Here is a 17,883-nt window from a genome sequence, read left to right on the forward strand (position 1 = left end):
AGAGATTTCACCAGGTTGGAGAGATTATACACTCGATTGATTGTTGATCATCTCAAAATCTCATCATTCATCATATCTGTATACAGAGGGTGGGAGGGATCTACAAAATTTCACTCGATTGATTATTGATTATTCCAAAATCTCATTATACACTCGATTAATGATTGATTATTCCAAAATCTCATATACGCTCGATTGATTATTGATTATTCCAAAATCTCATTATACACTCGATTGATTATTGATTATTCCAAAATCTCATTATATACATATGTATATGTATAATGAGGGCAGGAGAGAATCTCATCAATTCATATGTAATAATGAGGGCGGGGGAGAATCTCATCAATTCATCTGTATACAAATTCATACAAATTCATCTTCATCTGTATACAAAGGGTGTAATTCATCTGTATACAAAGGGCGATTGATTATTGATTATCCCAAAATCTCATTATTGATGTGTATAATATTATTGATATGTATAATGAGGGTGGGAGAGACTCTCATCAATTCATCCGGGGTTGGAGAGTGAAATCACTCGATTGATTATCCGAAAATCTTATCATTCGTATGTATACAGAGGGCAGGAGAGGGGCGGGACGGATCTACAGGGTTGTCTACAGGGATTTCACTCGATTGATTATCCCAAATCTCATCATTCATATGTATACAGAGGGAGGGAGGGAGGGAGGGAGGGAGGGAGGACGGGAGATACAGAGGGCGGGAGGGAGGGATACAGGGTTCGAGAGATTTCACTCGATTGATTTGATTATCGATCTACAGGGTTGGAGATGATTATCCCAAATTGATTATCGATCTACAGGGTTGGAGATGATTATCCCAAAATCTCCTATCAAGTATACAGAGGGTTTCATATACAGAGGGAGGGAGATAGAGAGAGGTTTCATCTAGATTGAGCATCCCCAAAACCTCCTCATTGTTGCCAATGATGTAACGAGCTTCTCAAAAGATTTGCTAATGATCTAATGAGCAAATGTAATGATTTTAGATAATCTAATGAGTAATGATTTTAGTGATAAAATATTTGTAATTTCAAATTTTTTAATTATTCTTACACGACGAAAATCTCCATATTTCTAAATAGCCACCCCCAAACTAGAGCATACACACCAATTATCAATGTTTATACCTGTACGGGATGCTCAACACTCAAGTAACTAGTATCGCAGTAAGTTCCAAATAACCATATCAAAACAGTTCTTCACGCAAACTAATAAAATGACTCTCTCTCCTCTCTAAATTTTCATCTAATTTAGATGCGCAAAAACTAATAAAATAACTCTCTCCTCTCTAAATTTTGATCAAATATAGATGCCACATTCATCTGATTTCATCTTACCCATTCAAAATCACAATATATCAAATTTCAGGTCTTGCGCATCTCATGATAGAACTCGAAAGATACATTAAAGTATAAAGCAAAATGCAATCAAATTACCAGCCCTACGCATCTCAGCAAAAAGAAAAATACAGACAGAAATCTAAAAGCATACATTTTAGAAAAGACCTCGGATGATACATTGCTGAGAAAAATACAGACAGAAATCTAAAAGCATACGTTTTAGAAAAGACCTCGGATGATACATTCATCTAGTTTCAACAGTTCTGTTTCTAATTCTTGCAATATCAAGGCTAAAGAAAATTGCTTTCAATTATTCCTCTAAGGTCTAAGCTAATGTCACATGATGTGGAATCACGTTACAATGTTCAATGAGGCCTAAGCCTGCCTAGGAAGCACCTGAGAATGGGGCCACTAGTGATTGATCATGATCGAGGACGAGGCCGCCTTTTTCAATGGTATTAACATATTAAGCAAGGCCCATTGCATGTCCATCTAGTGAACAAAACTTTTGCTCAATTTCCTCGAGCGAATGAAACTGCCAAATGCATTTTGATGGATTACTTCGCCTCACAGAACTTGATGTGCTTTGCCGTAATACCGGTTTATGTATGAACACTGGTAAGAGAAAAAGACAAGTTAATATGAGAGAGAGAGAGAGAGAGAGAGAGAGAGAGAGAGAGAGAGAGAGAAGGAATCTACCTTGTTTGGTATAGGGGGGGTGTCTGGCGTCTGAACAGGATAGAACTTGTAAAATCGCATGTTCTGGAGGCCAATTCTCTTCTCCTCACTCATGTCTTCGATTGCTTTCCTGCGAGCCTCCTTTGCCTGGAAAGAAAACCCATCCATCACCAGGAAGAAAACAGCAGCAATTTCAAGATGGTCTTTCCATTCTCATTCATTTCTTTGATATAAATATGAGTTCAAGACAACATGAAACCATACCTCCCGCTGCTGCTTCTTTGCTTCTCTTACTTGCTCCTTGACATAGTTCTGAAGAAATAAAAGATTATTCACACTTTCGCAAAGAATCAATAAGATTCAAGCAAATAAGAATTAAGAATGGTCTACTATAAGCATCAAATAATTAGGAATGCTATACCATGAATTTCTCTTTCTGATCTTCAGGGAGTTTCTCCTCCTTGATCAGATCATCAGTAAAATCCTACATAGCAAATAACAGTATCGTTTAATTTACATCTGCAAAATTGGTATTAATCACAAGATTAAAAACTCTTTAATGGCGTGTTTTTTTCTTCTAATGATAACCAATAAAGACATCAGAAAATACAGGGAGTACATCGAGTCAATACCTCAACTTCATCAAAACTCCAATCAAATTCGCAAACAACCTGCACAAAGTTTAAATGAGCCCCGATTACAAGACTGACTAAAGAAATATAATTCGAAAAGGTATAAATTTTAACTAGCATGGGTTACTAAACGGAAGCAAGCTAAAAGAATGGAATCAACAATGTACACATGCTCTTTTCTTTCAATTTTATGAGCTATCCACCTCCACATATCACACAGTTATTATCCACTACCAAGTATCACACAATCATTTTGTATGACTATTCGTTGTAGGTAGTTTTCCTCAGGGTAGGCCTAAAAGTGTAATGGATCATTGCAAGTTTCTTGATGGCAATCATATCTACTGCTTAGATGTAATCAGAATCAAAATCAAGATTCATGTCGAAATATACTTGTATCAGCAACATTGACTTTGAAACCTATAAGGAGAATAAAATAAATAAATTGTTCACTCTAAAGCTGCTTAACAATTGACCCTACAATAGACAATAATTTTTTATATCCTTTTGCAAGCTAATAACCAGTTAATGACACATCACTGAGAAACCATCAAAAGCTCCATCAACTGTTGTATTAATGAAGTAAAAGGAGGACGAAGCAGATCGTGTACAGATAGAGCATATACATGATTGGGCTAGCCCGCTTGGCAGGTGCCCTGTACAAAAACCGCCAAGGGTCCAAAAAAAAGCTCCATCAAAGGATCAGTGTTTGTTCTTTAAAAAGGTACATTCTCGAACAAAAACAAGAAAATGGAGGAACTATTCCCAAGAAGCCAAGAAACAATCCAAAGAAGCACAATAGGATGTCATGGCAGTGCAACAAAAACAGCAAACAGACAATGTAAATTAATAATAAAGGGAAAGCTGCCTTACAGGAGGTTCCATGGGGTACATTAATTGAACTGTTGTTTCCAGTTCCGTATCATCCTCCTTCCGAGGATCGTAAAAATCTGCTAGAAGGACAGGTGTTAAAGTAGAAAACTCCTTAAAAAATAGGACATGGGAAAACATTTGGTCTTGTCCAAGGGTGGAATGCAATCCACCCCCTATTTTTAGGGCCTTGGGGTATTTGTTACGCCTCAAATTTGGCACACATCCTCATGGTCCAACAACAAAAATTGTGAAAAGAAAGTTAAAAAAAAAGGAAAATGGTTTTTCTTAGAAGAGAGAATGCTGTGAAAGCATGCCATCCATCTCAGAAAACAAAAAATGGAATTAAATCAAGGCCACAGGGAATTGTTTGATCTTAAAATTTGCAGATTGCCTCGTCATCAGATGAACAATTTACAAATAAATAGGGATTTCGAGTTCTTAAAGGGATAGATCTAGCACCCATGAATTGGAAGCCTGCACTCATGAAGTTAAAACAAAAAACTTTCAGTGGTTTGTATTTGAATTTTTTTAATGGGTTTCTTCTTCATCAGGGCAAGAGAATATGTGTGCCAAGTTTGAGGGCAAAACAAATCTCCCTAAGGCTCCCAAAATGGGGGAGGATGGACCAATGTAGACGTCCACCGAAAGGTGGAGCAAATCTTTTCCCATATGAAGCCTATTTCTCAAAATTTGTCCCCTGAAAAAACACATTGCAATCATAACCGCCCAAAAAACAGTAAGAAATATTTTCATCATACCAGATGTGAAACAGTAACATTAAATGCCTTTGTCACTGAACTGCTCAATTATGACAGACGATTTGGCTATAACTATTCATAAATTGAAAGAAAATGTAATATTGTTAACCCTACTCCAAAATCAATCATAATTAGGAGGGTGGAATAAAGAAACTCACATGGCAGGCAATAATCGTATTTCTTGATGCGATCCGTCTTGAGGTGCTTTAGGGCGGCCCTGCATTAAAAATACCAAATGTCATAAACACTTGATGGACATACCAAACTACAGCAAACCATACCAATCTCAAGGACCATACCAAACTACAGCAAACCATACAATGTCTTCTAGAACTCCAGATTCAGATTAATATCCTGCCTTCTTAATGTCCATTTGAGGAAGTTCTCTACTTTTATATACCATTAATTTGTATTCTTCAGCAGACAAAATTGGGTGGTATCTTGGTGAAAGCAATCTCTCATCCAAACCATAGTACACAGTCACCCAGCTCACTTAGATTTATACAATCAAACTTAAAAGGAAAAAAAAGAAAAAAAAAAAGGAAAAAGAAAAAAAATGATACATAAGAACATATTGAATGCCCACTACATATAGAAAGTCATTTTTACAATATCAACTAAGGCAGGTAAGTTACTCATTCTGAGAGATGATGGACATGAGAACCCGTCAGACTATCTTCAAAGCAAATAACAAACTAGAAGAGCCAACACAGCAAACTACAGAAATTAAATGCTGCTAGCTCTGATATGCAAACGATGTGTTCGGTCTGAGATGTTCAAATGAACAGTCATTCTTATCACCAAGAGACACATTTGGCTAATTAAATAAAACATTGTTAATTATCAAGTTATAAGTACATTCTGGCAACATTCTGGCATACAACCAAAAATCTATCATGTACATCACGAATGTAAATGGCTGCAACAAGTGCTCATAGATAATCACAAATTGCAACGCTTGAATAATGCAACAGACTGGCTTCTAATAGAATGCCCTAAATTTTATAGTTCCCCTAGCTCACCACTTTATGAAGCTGGGTTTCTATGTTCAAAATTTCAATGCAGATAAGCTACTTTTGACCATCACTTATGCTCTTATAGATTAATTGCCGAATGGTAGTTTACATTTCAACAAGCCTAAGTGTTTGCAATTTTCTCATAAATAAAGATAGGGCAATTATAACCTTAACAATAGTGCCACAAGAAGGCCATGAAAGAAATGTCCACATATTCAAGAGTAGCACACAAACGCCTATCAAAAACAAATATTTCTGTTCCAGAACTATGAAATCCTCGAATTCAAATAAAATCATAACTGAAAGAGATGTCCATATCTCATTTATTGAAATACTATAGATCAAGAGCTTTATTCATTCAGATACAAAATCTCATTTCAGGATTAGCCAAAACTTAGTTCATTTCATTATTGATGGATTTTTTTCTTTTAATTTATCATCATCAGAAAATCATAAATACATGTTCAAACCCTCATCTGCACAATGTGAAAACTGAATCCCACTCTTCTAGGACATCTACAAGCTTGTTATACGAAATGATAGGAATAGATGTCTGATTACTCACCTTCTCTGTGTGCAACTCAAAGTAAAGATTTGAGACTTCAACCGCTCCACAGAAATACCTCTATGTTTCACAAAGCTTAAATTAGATCATCTTACACAAGTCGTATACAAAAAATCTGCATCTATTAGAATAAACATTGGTAGCAATATATTTGATAAAATATTTGCATCAAAATTTTTAAGGGGAAGTACCTATCCTCGAAAGGAATGTATGGAACCCAGTCCATTTTCATTTCTTTCATTGGTACTATTGTTTCACCTTCCATTTGCACAGATTTTATCCCTATCTTGTCAGAAGGAGGAAATGGGGAGACCACCTGTCCAAACATTGCCATAAAACAATATGCAAACACACTTAGCATGAAGAAACGGCATATCCTAACACCACAATAAAAAACTTCAACAAAATTATACCAGCCACAAAATGGAGGCAGACAATATAATGTTTTAACAGAATTACACAACTTATAAAGTTAACCACCTTTTAATACATAAGCTCAATATGCCGCGTGCATTATTAATACAATATTGCAAACCACTGAAGACATAATTTTCTGATAAGACCAATATTTTTACATGAAATATATAACTTACATATGCATTTCAAAAGTATGCTAGAATATCCGATACTAATCAAGTAAAGCACATATTTCATAAATCAAGTAAATGAGAGAGATACATTGGCCAAGTAAACTTACAGCCACAACGACAGGAATACAAATGATTTTTTGAGTACCACTGAAGTCGATCATTTGAGCTGCAAAGAATGATGAAAACAAGTTAGTCAATAATAGCAAATTAATCCCCAAAAGGAAGGGAAAACATGTAGTCAAATGATAAAAACTTGAACTTCTGACATTCTGTATGGGTGCAAGGACAAATCAAGATGGTACCATTCATTTAGCTAAACATGTTCCAAACTTCCCATTAAAAAAGCACAGTTGGAATAATAAGGAAAGAACCTGGCACCCTCATACGGGCTGCAAGGGGTGGGGGGGAGGGATACTGGTGCCAAGGAGATGGAAAAAGGTTCTGACTAGTAGTTGGAAGTAGTAGTACGAAGAGATTTTCAATGAGCTTGGTGAGTACAATGACCAGAATTGGATACCAAATTAGAAAATTTCATTGAGAAAATAAACAAGACACACATGCTACAATTAATAATCAATTCTAGATTAAGACAAAGAATAAGGAAATCTGCTGAAGACAGAAACCCAAAATGCTAATGGATGACAAAAACAGCTCTTAATATCTTCTTTGGAATAGTAAGTGGTCAACAAAAACATATTTCAATCAATGCATGAATGGAGTATGTTTCCATTCTGAACAAACCCTGAGTTCCTGAAGATAATTGTGGACTTCATCAAGCATCTACACAAGTCAGAGGGTAAGAAGACGTCTTCAGTTGGATACATTGGAATTTGATGTACGTCCATAGGGGTTAATGAGAAAGCTTGACTGAAGATTTGAAGAGGCAGAAACAATTGTTCAATCTGGGGTGTAGAAGTGCACCATTGACAAACTTGCATTTGCGTATCAATGGGAACGGGAAATTGTTAGAAGAAATTCCAAAGGATTTACTAAAAAAATCCTGTAACAGGACTAGGATGAATCATGGAGTGCATGACACCTTTGAAACTCTACTTCCAAAATGGAAGCAGCCGAAGGGAATATAACTTCAGATTACAATAAGTTCAGAAAGAAGCCTTCTTTAAAAATCCAGGAAAGGATCAATCCAAAAGGATTACTGCCAACCCCAAACACAAAAGACAATAGAAAACCAGTGCATATTACTTTGTCTGCCATCATAGAAGACAAATCCCAAAATTCTAGAAAATAGGCAATCACACAAAGTCTACAATTATGTTATGAAAGTCTTTTGCCTTCTGGCAAATATGCAAAATAGAATTTAGAAATAAACCACTGAGAATAACTACTTAAAGTTTTACCGAAATGTCTTGAATTAATTTCCAAATGCCCACAATAATACACATGATTTTGACTTGGAATAGTAGAAAAATGGTAAAGTTTAAATAGCTGAAGTGCAAGGTGTATTTTGATCAATTTCCCTAGATTTTATCAAGAAGATTCAGAGATAGAGAATAAATCATGAAATGGATTAATATTAGATAAACAAAACAAAAGAAAATTAATAAACCAATCACAAAAGACTCCTTACGTTCTGTGCAGCCAAAAATATACAGAGTCTTCTCATAAAGAACTCCATTCGCTTCAAATGCATTCTGGACAAAAATACGTAAAACAGGCCAGAGTTAAACCCTACTGGTATCCTGCATAAGTAATGGATTTCACATACACTAAGTCTGAAATGCCACAATTTACAATCCCATACTTATAACAAACAAAATCTTAAAACAAACCTCCAGATTGGAGAAGTTCCAGTTGGTCTTGTATACAGAATCCAATAGATCCCACTGTCAAACAAATTATAGAATCATGAGAAGAAAAAGACGAAATGGAACTGTACCCAATCGAATATCATGAAAAGTAGGGGTCTATAAGCATGCTGACATGCAGGTGTATGCACATGCACTTAAATATGTACATGTGCAAACAACATCTAGACTTACATATATGTATTTAACTGCTATTCACCTATAAATTATTCATCTATGAATAAAATTTGCATAAATACACAATCAAATTCGAACATCCAAATGGTTGTCCACAAGCCATATGTTAACAAATATACACATAAAAAATAGGAAATTTAACACTTCACCCATATGTTTTGATTTAATTTCAAAATACCCATAAAAACACACATGGTCCTGAGTTGGAATAGTTGCAAACTGGTAGAAGGTTAGATATTTCATCTCTAATGAGTATTTTGATGAACTTTCCCCCAAAAAATTTGTAGTCACGCGAAAACTGTCAAGTTTAATATCTGGTTTTGTCACTAGGCCTACAGGAGAGAAGCATAACATAAAATCCAAGTCCCAAAAAAAAAATTCAAGTCCACGCAAACCTCAGTGCCAACGGGGAATGCTGCTTTCCATAGATCTTCCTACATAAACGATATACACAAGATCTGTTATAAACATATAAAAAATGTATGTTTTAACCATCAATAAATGAATGAACTGCCAAAACTTCAATGTATTCACATCAAATTATAAACCTACTAGAAATAGCAACAAGCTAATCAATATATTTCAATACACAACCACATAACAGCATTATACTTTGTAAATTAGAGGAATATAATTAATGTTAAAGCTTCAACCATACTTGGGATCCAACCCAAATTAATAAAGCATCCATAGCAACATGGCATATAAACTTTGTCGATTAGAAATTTTAGAACAATCATTATCATCATTATCATTATCATACTTGGGATCCAAATCAGATTAATAAAGCATCCATAGCAACATGGCATATAAACTTTGTCGAGTGAAAATTTTAGAACCATCATCATTATCACCATCATCAGAGCCTTTTCCCAACTATTTGGGATTGGCTACAAGAATCTTGGTCTGCCATTCTGCTCCGTGAAGGGTCATATCCTTAGTGGGACCTTAAGTCCGAATATCTTTTCTCACTACTTCCAGCAGATCATCCTGGTTCAAGCATTTTGATCCCAATTCCAGGAATTCCAAGACATTGGGCCACAAACATAGTTTTAAAGAGCGTACCGCCCAGCGCCTAGGTGGCCACCTAGGTGGTCTAGAAGGCCTGGGCGCATCACACAGGCCTAGGCGGCCAAACTAGGCAGATATCCCTGGGTGCCCGCCTAAGCGCCTGCCAGAACCCGCCTAAGCATGGGCGAGGTAGAATAACGACTCCTTGAGGGTATTTTTGGGTTATTTTTTTAATACTAATGGAGCAAAATTGTGGGTTTTAGGTTCATTTGAAAATTAAAACCCATTAGAGGCTATTTTAGATAGAGAAAACCCAATAAAAAAAAAAAAAAAAAAAATCTATTAGGCTGCCCAGGTTATGGGCAGCCTGGATCCCCCGACCACCTAGGTGCCGCCTAGCGCTTTTTGAAACACTGGCCTCAAATAAACTAACAAGATAAAACTTTTTCCATAATTGGTACTCCAATATACATAAATGAGAGCCATAATCACAATGAAAATCTCTTCACGCATTAACCATTCTGACAAATTTCAGCATTACAGCAAAGAAAGATGTGACAATTACAAAGGCCAACAGTTGAATGATGGCTTTTAGACTACAAAGAAAAGCATCATTGGCTAGATTTTTAAAGACCAATTAATAGTATGAATAGAAGAAGACTCAAGGTGCTGATGCAAACCTATGAAGCCTACAACTTTTGGACTTCACAATTCATTCTTATAACTGAAAAGTTCGCAAAGTGCAAACAGGTTCAGTATTCCATAGTTGCAACGGACATCATAGAAATGAGAAAACAAATTGCCTCACTAGGAAAGAAAAAAACTAAAAGCATAAGAAGTTGGGTTACAGCAAGTACTCTAAAGGAGGAGAGAATCTTGCTGAACATGCTTTGTTGTAAAGGGCCACAATTTTTTTCATTCACAAGATTATTTTTTCAGTTGCTAAATGAGAGTGGACCTAACCAGAACAGATCAGTCAAGCAAATTAACAAAACTTCCACTCAATATAAATTCCTTCAGATTCCAGAGCCAGCAATATTCCTCCAATATTATATTTTGACTCGAAAAGCTGTTTTATTTTTTCAGTAACCCAGAGGTTTTCAATTCAAGATTCATTTTCCCCAAAATATGGAGCTTACTACTGGTATTACAAAATTGAACCTAAAACAAGTTCAGGAGCTAGAAAAGCAACAACCAGGGAAATACAAAATAGGAAAACATCAAAAGAAAATAAACTCATAAAGAACCAGATTATTTTAATGTATTGGAACAATTAAGTCCACATTATGCAGAAAATCCACTGAACTCAAAAGCATTCCAAATATTATCAAATAAATTTGAGTTTAACAGTGTGCATAAAAAGCAAACAGGCAGTTAAAACATGAGGCCACCAAAAAAATAAGCAATTTAAAAGGCTCTACATACAAAATCAAACATTTCTATCCCAAAATACAGAACACTATGCATAAATCAAGAGCTTCTAGGTGAAAATTTCATCCCAACCTGAGTGACAGAAACTCATAATGGAACAAGTGAATAATTAGAACCTCCATATGTTACCAAGTTTCAGAGAAAAAATTTAGAGGAAACATACACAACAAGTTACATTTCGGTTTTCTACAACAATATAAAAAAAAAATTGGCACAGGAATTTAACATAAATATGCTTATGTATTTGTCCGAATTTAAATAATTTGATCAAGAGGAAAATCTATATTTATATCCATCAGTTCCAGACCATATATTTGGGCGAAAATCAAAAAGACCACACATTTAATCCGTCATTGGTTGCAAAATTTTATCGATTTCTACCAGATTGAACAATATCATTAAAGGATGCAAACTAACAACTAATTAATTCATCTCCATTACCAAATTCCTCTGATCCTCTATGATTTCAGGCTCTTCTATAGGTTTAGGAGCAGCAGGAGCCTTGACTCTCTTTCCACCTCGGGAAGCTTTTGTTGAACGCTTTGGAAGCTCTTCAGGTGAATTGCTCTCGTTTTTCTTTCTCTTATCTCCCCTTCTGCTCTTAGGCTTTGCCATTACTTACAGAGAGAGAGAGATTGAAAATATTTTAACAGGATAGATAGAGAGGGAATTTGAAATCAAGAGAGAGAGGGGGGGGGGAGATAGGGAAGATTTAAAAGGTCGAGAGAGAAGGATTTGATGGGGATTTTGAAAGGAAGAGAGAGAGAAGGATTTGATGGGGATTTTGAAAGGAAGAGAGAAAGAGAGAGAGAGAGAGGGATTTGTGGCGTATAGGGAACGCGGCGCTCCTGGTTTGAAGAGAAGAGAGAGAGGACGAAGTGAGAATGGAGGGGTGAATGAGCGATTTATAGCAGCCTTGGGAACAGACCAGATTCAAAATTTTCGTAACAAATGACGAAAATCACCCCGGAGTTTTGTACAAATGACTATGACGTCCTATTTCTTTTTTAAGAATACAAACAGAACCCGTTTTCCAGACATATCTATGGCTCTATGACAGTCTTGTTTTTCTAGAAATCAGGCGGTATAGACGGTATTGACCGATGGGTTTAATCTGAGCCGTTAAATTTTAGAAATCTTGTAAGAATAACAATGTAGAACTTTAAACATTGCATGAAATCATGTGTTCCATAAAGATACTATCTCTAGTAGAAAACTATCACAAGAATAAAAAAGATCCTATCTCGAGTTAAGATTCAGGGCATGTGACCTATAATGTAAGGTATCTTTTTATTTTTTAAAGAAAAAAGTTTTTATAATGATGCAACCTTATAATATAAAACTACAGATACACTTAAAAAGTGCATCGGAAAATGTAGTTTTAATGTTGAAAAACTCTTTGATTGATCATCTCGACATCAAGATGATGACCATGAAAAATAAAAAGATTTTAGGTCTCATAAATAATGCCTTTTACAACTATTATCTACACCGTCCATTTTTAATATTTTCATATGTTTATAGAACTACTTGATTTTAATTATTTTTTAAATTTAAAATTTTATAATTAGATATAAAAATAGATTTTAAGATAATCTTAAAAATATTTTATATCAAAATTATATACCATGATAAATTTTGAAAGTACACTTATCTCTACAGGTACGGATGCAACCGTATGCCAACTGCACCGTTTTTTTTAAAAGTGGAGATCCTATCTTTTTGTTTAAAGAGTTATTTTAGAATAAGAAAATGGTTTGATACCAATGCAAGGGTTGAGAGTTCACTCCATCCAGATCCGAAACACAGAATTCGAATCCAATTCGGATCCGATTATGGGTCTGAAATTTGGATCGAATCCGGTCGATTTAAAAAATTGATATAATATATATATATATATATATATATATATATATATATGAAAAATATCATGTCAGCCTAAGGGCGTACTGCTCCAGTAAACGCCAACTGCTGACAATCCCAAATATCCGGTAGTGTTTGAATTTTAATTTTTTTTCCTGCGAATCGGATTGATCTGAAATTTAGCGTGTGTGTACATAAAAAATAGGTGAATCTTTGAAAAATATAAAAAAAAATATTTTATATGAAATAATTGACCAAAATAACCCTATAAAGATTCAAAGGTATTTTGGTCAATTTATTTTTTACGGATTATTGTTTTTATATTTTTATTAGGTGCACCTTGATGAGAAGAATATATAGCTAAAATCTTAAGTGATTTGGATTTATATAAAAAAAAATTAAAATTCAAACATGAAAAGAAGTCGTGACCGTCAGATTGGCCTACATTCAATCTGGGCCATTGGTGTTTACTGTAGCGGTCAGTTAGTGGGTGTATAGAATCTACTTCCATGTGGAAAAAGCTTGGGTGAGCCCACTAGCTCATAAAAAAAAATGAGCTCAACGACTTAGATTGAATTTTGGTCGATCTAACGATCACTGATGTCCGGCAGTGTTTAAATTTTAATTTTTTCTACAAATCCAAATCAGTTGAAATGTGGAGCGTGTGTACATAAAAAATAGGTAAATCTTCGAAAGATATCAAAAAAATATTTTACATGAAATAAATTGATCAAAATACCCTCGAAAAGTTTAAGGGCCAATTTGGTCAATTTTTTTATGAATAATTTTTTATATATATATTTATTAGGTGCAGCTTGATGATAAGAATACATACCTAAAATTTCAAGTGATTTGAATTTCTAAAAAAAAATTTAAAATTCAAACACTACCGGGCATCTATGATCGTCAAATCGGGCCATTTTTTCCTGTGAGTTAGTGGGCTCACCCAAGCTTTTTCATATATATATAGTCGACTCTGGCAGCCCATGGGCTGGCTGCTACAGTCTCATCCAATGGCCCAGATTCAATCTGGGCTGATCTGACGGTTACAATCTCATTTCGTATTTGAATTTTTATTTTTTTCTACAAATCCAAATCATTTGAAATTTTAGACGTTTATTCTTTTCATCAAGGCAAACTTGATAAAAATATAAAAAAAATAATTTGTAAAATATAAATTGATCAAAATACCCTCGAAATGTTTCAAAAAATGGTATTCTGATGGAAAACTCTCCAATTGATCATCTCAACATTAATATATATATATATATATATATATATATATACATGAAAGAAAAAGCTTTGAAGTCTTAAAAATAACACATCTTGTAACACATTGCGTGGACCGTCCATTTTCAAGATTTGAAGTGCTTATAGATCTGTTCAGTCTACATCATTTTTATAATTTTAAATTTCATAATTAGGATGAAAACACATTCTCAAGCTATCATAAAGTTTTCGATATCAAAGTTACATCTTTTGTAGCACTTAGAGGCGCGGTTTACTTTGATTTTTTGTGTTGGTAATCATCGCTCTACTTTGTAAAGATTTGTATTTTGCCCCATTTACGTTTGCGTTTCATGCAAAATGCATTCTATTGGAAAGGAGCTAAGCAGCATTTTGCATTCTATTGGAAAGGGGCTATAAGTGCTAGGGCTAATCCATTACCTCCCTACTTGGCACGCTAGTGATTTTTTGAGAAAGGAGTTCATGTCGTAGGGATAGTTTTCAGTCGTACGTTGTGGTTTCTATTACTAATAACGATTTAAAAAAAAATATTAATTATTTAAAAAATAAATAAAGCTAGTTATCCCTATTGAATTACCCAAAAAAAAGACTCCATAACCTCATTTAACCTATACTTTCCCAAATGGAGCCTAAACCATGTAAGAAATATCATAAGTAACTTGTATTATGCACAGTAGTTTGTGCATAGGTGACTTAAAATCGTTGGCACAATGACCTTAAGGGAAGGCACAAAAGGTGTGTCACCTCCTAGAAAGTGTACCAATCTTCAATTCATGAGAAATCTCTTTCCAAAAGCGATACCTTGCGGGGTATTAAGCCGTTTTTCCATGAAATGCTGCTAATTTATTTCGCAAAACAACCTTTCTATTTTTACGGGAGAATTTGTGATTTTCCTACCTTTTCAACAGTCGATCAACTTTCACCCCCCTGCCTCTTTGGTGTCTAATATATCTCCAGTAAACCCTACATTTTTCTTTTTAAGATTTTCTCTCTCTTTCAAGAGGCTTTCGCTCTTTTAAACTCTTTTTTCTAGGAGCTTCTCCTCGCAAACTCTCTCTTTCTGCTAGAGTTTATTGTGATCAATTTACAACATTTAAAACTGATAGTTCCCTATATGAAACTGACTATACCAATTTTCCAATCATGTTATCAAACAAGGGAATTTGACTGCTCCAATTTTCTAAACTAAGTTATCGAATTGGGGAAAGTAATTGTCAAAATCCCAAAATCCCAAGTATTCTCAAGGGTTTTTGGTGAAATAATAAAAATCTATCAAACAAGGTCTTTGTAGTCTCACCAAGACTTGGTCGAGTCTCTATAAAAATAATAAAAGTGGGGCCCTGATCTAGTGAGACTCCAATGAGCCTAAGAATTTTTGAACGGGATATCTCGCTATGTCAGAGTGACTTAGACAAGTTTAAGTTCAAATGCCAAGTTTTGAATCATTAATTTGAATTCTCTACCACGTTTGAAGCTGTCATTTTTTTTTTGTTTACTTCTCCTTATTTGGACAATGAAAAAAGGTAAGGAGGGAGTTAAATTTCTGTTTTTGGTTAACTAGGAGATTCCAAGGGCTTTTTATAGGAACAGGGGTTGGGGAAGGGGGTATAGGCCTTTTCAACATTTGGTCCTTGTGAAAATATTTCAATTTTCACATGATAAAGTTCTCTTATGTGGTTAGTTGTAGGAATATTTTCACACCAATTAATTATTAATTGGTGTGAAAAGATACATTAAAATTAATTGTTGTGAAAATATTTTCACAATTACCGCATAAGGAATTATTTCAAAATATTTTTACTCTAAAAAACCGTGCCATTAAATCAAAACTTGGAAAAAAAAGAGTGACAAGCCAAGAATTATAGGAGAGAACTAAGAGAAAAGCCTATTTGAGTATCTTCCATACTTTTTTCTCTAGCGTGACAAGCCTACATGTCCGAATTTCAACCAAAATAGCTTAGGATACCTCTTTTAATAGGGGAAATTATGCCCTTGTGGTGTAGGGAGGTGTAACAACAAGCTTTGCAGATTTTGACAAGAAAGATGACAGCAAAAAAGGTTTTACTATTGTTTTACCAACTATAAAGGATCGGATCTCTCGCTCTCTCTCATATGACGTGCACACATATAAGTTGCTCAACAATTAAATACATAATATGCATATGAAGACTGTAGGAAAAATTGAATGGGAACAGTTAACGGGTCGGAAACGATTCAACTCGGGCAAGTCCCGGATAATAAAAAATGTTCAAAAATAAAAAAAATACAAAATAAAGTAATAAAATATGATAAGCATATTTAAAGCATGATCGAATGAACCACATCTGAATGAAGTTAAAAATTAATGAAAAAAATGAATTCCAAAGAATTGATTTGTGTCTAGAGATATTTTTAAATTTTTTTAAAAAAGATGAGAAAATATAAAAATAACATTAATAGAAAAAACAATTTTCAATCTTTGCTAAAATGATGAAAAGCATTAAAAAATATATTACAAATAAAATTCTTTTTTTTTGGAATTTTATATATATATTTTTTTAAATACTTGATTGGTTTACCAAAATCGGCCGAAATCAAAACCGGCCAGTGGCCGGTTCCAATCTAACAGCCTGATTTTTCCTACGCCTATGAGTGTAAATAGGTCAGTTAAGTCGCGACCTGACCCGACAAGGTTTGGGGATCGATTTGGACCCGTTTGGGCTCAAACTTAGGGATGTAACCTTTTGAACCTAGAGACGAATATTGAAAAATGACTAAATAAATAAAATCTCACACTTTATGTGCTTGAAAAAAGTATAGTTCCAAAATCGACAATGGCTGTCCAATCTTTGGAAAGCGTGATCTGAGTGTTGAAGCACTCACAATTCCTTTTTTTTTTTTTTCTTTCTTTCAAAAAATAATTGATTATTTAGTGGAATCCTAAAATTTCATATTAGAAAAAAGGTGTGGTTTTTATAACGTTGCAACCTTAAACAAGACTGTTTAAGATGCACCTTAAAATTTTATTATAACATGTAATTTTGTTATAAAAAATTCATAGTATTTTCTTAAAATCTATTTTCATACCTAATTAAAAAATTTTAAATTCCAAAAATGGTTAAAATCAAGTAAGCCTATAAATATATGAAAATCTTGAAAATGGACGGTCTAGATAATGTGTTGCAAGATGCACTATTTTTGAGACTCAATCTTTCTTTTTTTTTTCATATTTATACATCTCAATGTCAAGATGATCGATTAGATATTTTTTTAATATTAAAACAATATTTTCGATAAATTTTGGAGGTGCATCTGTGATTCTACATTTTAAGGTTGCCACCTTATATAAACTTTTCCCTTAGAAAAATCCTCCTAAGTAGCTCTTTTTTTTGCTATGTTTAAAGAGTAATGTACAGTATGCTCATGCAGAAACACTCTACACACGCGCGCACACACACACATATATATATATATATATATATATATATATATATATATATATATATATATATATATATATATATATATATATATATATATATATATATATATATATATACATCGTATGTATATATGCATCAATATCTACATACATTCATATGTACACACAAATACACGCGCACACACACATTAGGTCGACCCATACACATGCCACATCTTCGCATTCATTTGCTTGCATGTGTGTTCCAACTTGTGTAAAATGCCCAAAAAGAAAAAAAAGGAAAACAACTCGATTTCATGCTACTTGGAATTCTACAGGAGTAAGAACTTGTGTAAAATGCCCAAAAAGAAAAAAAAGGAAAACAACCCGACTTCATGCTACTTGGAATTCTACAGGAGTAAGGAAGACATGAATTGTGGTTATTGAGA

The 17,883-nt window shown here is 34.1% G+C and overlaps 1 protein-coding gene across 2 annotated transcripts; it reads right to left on the reverse strand.

The window, feature by feature from the left end:
• Positions 1-1,518: 1,518 nt before the first annotated feature.
• Positions 1,519-11,798, reverse strand: LOC18422354 (Serine/Threonine-kinase). Of its 2 annotated transcripts, XM_006827026.4 has the most exons (14): positions 11,365-11,798; positions 8,877-8,915; positions 8,269-8,322; positions 8,067-8,130; positions 6,586-6,644; positions 6,080-6,204; positions 5,889-5,948; positions 4,466-4,524; positions 3,550-3,626; positions 2,677-2,715; positions 2,466-2,528; positions 2,309-2,356; positions 2,066-2,191; positions 1,519-1,981 (listed from the first exon to the last, which is right to left on the reverse strand). In XM_006827026.4, the coding sequence occupies exons 1-14, from the start codon at positions 11,536-11,538 to the stop codon at positions 1,934-1,936; spliced, it is 1,035 nt and encodes a 344-aa protein (XP_006827089.1). In that variant the 5' UTR covers positions 11,539-11,798; the 3' UTR covers positions 1,519-1,933. The 2 variants fall into 2 exon arrangements, 1 of the variants encoding a protein (XP_006827089.1); XR_016054958.1 differs by lacking the exon at positions 3,550-3,626.
• Between the last annotated feature and the right edge of the window lie 6,085 nt (positions 11,799-17,883).

Source organism: Amborella trichopoda, chromosome 4 (assembly GCF_054954075.1).
Source record: "Amborella trichopoda isolate Santa Cruz 75 chromosome 4, AtrichopodaSantaCruz75HAP2 v2.0, whole genome shotgun sequence".
Taxonomy (NCBI): domain Eukaryota; kingdom Viridiplantae; phylum Streptophyta; class Magnoliopsida; order Amborellales; family Amborellaceae; genus Amborella; species Amborella trichopoda.